The sequence below is a fragment of the Capsicum annuum genome, chromosome 5 (genome assembly GCF_002878395.1).
Source record: "Capsicum annuum cultivar UCD-10X-F1 chromosome 5, UCD10Xv1.1, whole genome shotgun sequence".
Classification (NCBI taxonomy): Eukaryota; Viridiplantae; Streptophyta; class Magnoliopsida; order Solanales; family Solanaceae; genus Capsicum; species Capsicum annuum.
This window is the reverse complement of record NC_061115.1, coordinates 12,033,193-12,036,690: the sequence shown is the minus strand read 5'-3', so window position 1 is coordinate 12,036,690 and position 3,498 is coordinate 12,033,193. Positions and strand designations below refer to the sequence as shown.

At 33.3% G+C, this 3,498-nt stretch overlaps 1 protein-coding gene across 1 annotated transcript; it reads right to left on the bottom strand.

Moving 5' to 3' along the window:
• Positions 1-507: 507 nt before the first annotated feature.
• On the bottom strand, positions 508-3,180 carry LOC107870355 (protein ATAF2-like). Its single transcript, NM_001324982.1, is given in 8 exon segments — positions 508-1,135; positions 1,138-1,167; positions 1,170-1,174; positions 1,177-1,215; positions 1,879-2,105; positions 2,108-2,112; positions 2,114-2,153; positions 2,843-3,180. Coding segments are annotated over 8 exon segments (912 nt in total). The 5' UTR covers positions 3,021-3,180; the 3' UTR covers positions 508-747.
• Positions 3,181-3,498: the final 318 nt, after the last annotated feature.

Below are 3,498 nucleotides of genomic sequence, written 5' to 3'. Positions count from 1 at the left end.
ACCCTCTCCAGACTCCACTTGCAGGAATACACTTTACCCTCTCCAGACTCCACTTGCAGGAATACACTGGGTAGACTCCACTTGCAGGAATACACTGGGGAATACACTGGGTAGACTCCACTTGCAGGAATACACTGGGTATACACTGGGTATGTTGCCGATATTGTCGTATTGTTTGATTAAGCACTATCTCCTCTGTCATTCTTTGCTTCTTGAACAGCTCATGCTTTGTGATTCTATGTTCACCAAAGCATATACAATCCTGTCTCTCCTAGCCTCTTACAATAATTTTATTTTTATTCGATAACTGTGGTTGCCGAGCTAGCTTTCGCGCACCTCAACTAAATTCATGGGATATTTGGCACCTTCGACCAGCAACCGATATCATATCAGGTAACTCTGTCCATCAAGACTGGCACACATGGGAAGAATCACCGAGTGTTCCTCTTACAACAATTTTAAATATGCTATTCTTAAACTTGTGCACAAAAGTTGTAGTCACTGAGATTGAAGAATGATAAATTGATATTAACAAATTTTCATTTGTTTTACCTGTACCTTACAATAAGCCTTCTACATAATCCTTTGGCTATCTAGCGAAGGCTCATTTGAGCTATAGCCCACCAAATTTGAATAGCATTTCTACTTTTCTAATCTAATCAATAAAAAGTTGACCTACACCACCAAAGAACCAACAAAATGTCATGGATCAAAATCAATTTGAATCACATGATTTATACAATTCTACTAAGGTTTTTGCATGTATAGGAACATGTCCTGGAAAGTGTTGAACTGGTCAATGTTGCAATTTTGCTGCTGCATTTGGATTTCAAAAGGGTCGTTCAGCAAACCATCCAAATAATTTATCTGGAAATCAAGGGCGGCGGTTCCAAGGTCGTCCCATTTAGGTGCACTCTGAACCTCCTTGTCACATGACGACAAGACATGCTCTGAGCCAGAGCTCGAGTTTGTCGTGTGCATCCTAGTAGTAGTCATCGACTCGGATGTTTCAAAGTTGAAGTAGTCGCTTGCGGGGGTTGATTGGGGTCGTGGGGGCCACTGCCCCGGAGCCGGTGCTAGTTGTGTTGGAAATATTTTTGGTTTTATTTCATCCTCAAATTCCCCAAAACTCTCACTCTCCTTGTTGTCCACATTGTAATACTTCTCAAGTGTGCCCTTCTTGTTGTATATTCGACACAATACCCAATCATCAAGCTGCAATATATTGGAATCACATAATTAATAAATTTTGCACTCATAATTTACAGAAAATAATAGCCATTTAATTTTATTTATGTTAAATGGTGCTAAACAACTTATTGTTAATGATTAAAAGAAAACATTTTACTAATTTTCCATTTGAAACTATTACTTCAATAGATGTTAAATTTTCATTTTAGCCATATTACATGTCCAAATTCCAATCAAACACTTCCATTTACGATAAAGAAAAAAAATTAAGTTGCCCATTGTACTACATCAAAATTACTTTTTTTGTCTCAATTTATTTGACACTATCTAATTGAGATAAAATTTATAAAAGAATGGATATTTTTTTTATAGTAATTTATGGTTTAAAACAAAGTTTTAGACTTTTTCGTTGAAATTGTAAAGTTCAATTATTTTTAGATGTTGAGAATTGCCATTTTTTTTCCAACAAATTAGAAAGGAAAATGTGTCAATAAACTAAAATAGTGTAAGCATAGGTGGATCACTAATGCTACTCGTGAATTCAATAGCTTTTGCCCAAATCATTATACAGTTATAAAATCTTATTTTAAACTCAATTACTTATCGTATATTAATTCAAATTCTAAATCTGTCTCTGACGTGCATAACTATTGAATATGGATCAAGTTAAAGATTGAAAGACCTTACCCTCAAGTTATTACTCTTTCCAGCAGATCTGTCCACATTAGCAAGTCGATACTCATGCATAATCCAATTAGTCTTTATACCTCTTGGTGCTTTTCCAGCATAAAATACAAGTGCCTTTTTTATCCCTAATGTTTTCGGTTTTCCCACCGGTTTATCTGCTCCGGTCGCTTTCCAATAACCGGTTCCTGCTGCCCGGTTCGGCCTTGAACCGTTCGGGTATTTTCTATCTCTTGGTGAGAAAAAATACCACTCTTTTTCACCGTATAATGCCTTTTCTGCACTTGCCAACAAAACAACAACAACAACAAAAAAAAAAAGGTTAGAAAAAAAATTAAAGCTAGGCAAATTAGGATCCGTTACGCCATAAAAATCAAAAACATATTTATTTTATTTGATATTTTTAATGTTTGAAAATAGAGTTGGAGTTTGTTGGCTATAATATTTTCAAAAATATTTTAGACTTTGAATGTATTTTTTATAAAGTGACAGAAAAAATCGAGTTAAAAAAAAAGTGAAAACACCTTAGGAGATATTTTTCAAAACACCCAAAATTATGAAAATATATTTCGAGATATATTTTTTGATTTTCATGGCCAAATAAGTATTATGCAATAAACTAAAATGTATTTCAAAATATTGTGTATAATATTTATGGCCTAAACTCCTACTTTAAAACGTGAATATTTGAGTTTTTGAAGTGATGTTTGGACATGCATTTTACTTAAAAGAAAATTTAGTATTTTGTGAGTGAAAATCTCAAAAATGGATACGAATCAATTTTTTGAGAACTTACAAATATTTAAAGATCCTCATCAAATTTCATGCTTAAACAGGTATTTGAAGATAAATTTTCAAAATATGATTCAAAATTTACGATCAACAGTAGCGTAATTTTTTATTTTTTATTTTTAAAATAAATAATACTGTAATAAGTATGAAAGAGATGATGAGAGGGAAAAATTACCAGGCAACTGCCAAGGATCAAACTTGTAAAGATCAATTTCAGCTATAATCGAAACAGAAATACTCTGTCCTGCACATTTCCTGCACAAATAATGCTGCACCAACTCTTCATCAGTAGGGTGAAATCGAAATCCTGCAGGTAACCCCAATTGCTGATTTCCAACGATTCCTTTGATCATTCTCTTTGTAAAACTTGCCTGTTTCCCAGCTAAAATCAAGGACGTCTCAATAAATATCACTCTTGGTAACTTGCCTGTTTCTTATCTGAAGATCAAAGGCGTCTGAATAAATCTCCGTTGTGTTTCTTTTGCTGTTTGCAGCTGTTGCTTTGTGTGTTTGAGTTGCTTGGTTTGACTACAAATGAATTCGTGTGGTGTGAAAGTGTATATATAAGAGAAAAAAGGGGCAAATGTGCACGTGGTGGATTGAAACTGGTCATATGTGTAATTAATAAAAATGAAAAAAAAAACGAAACGTGCTGTAGAGTTTGACAGCAGAAGCCAGGCAGGTGTAATTTATGTCGACAATTATATGTGTATATGTTTTATTTGTTTTATTATAATATATGTATATTGAAATTACTAATATATTTCTCATTTTAAAATTCAAAATATCTTTTAAATCTTTTAGCTTTTTCGTAAGTTAATTTTGTTAATC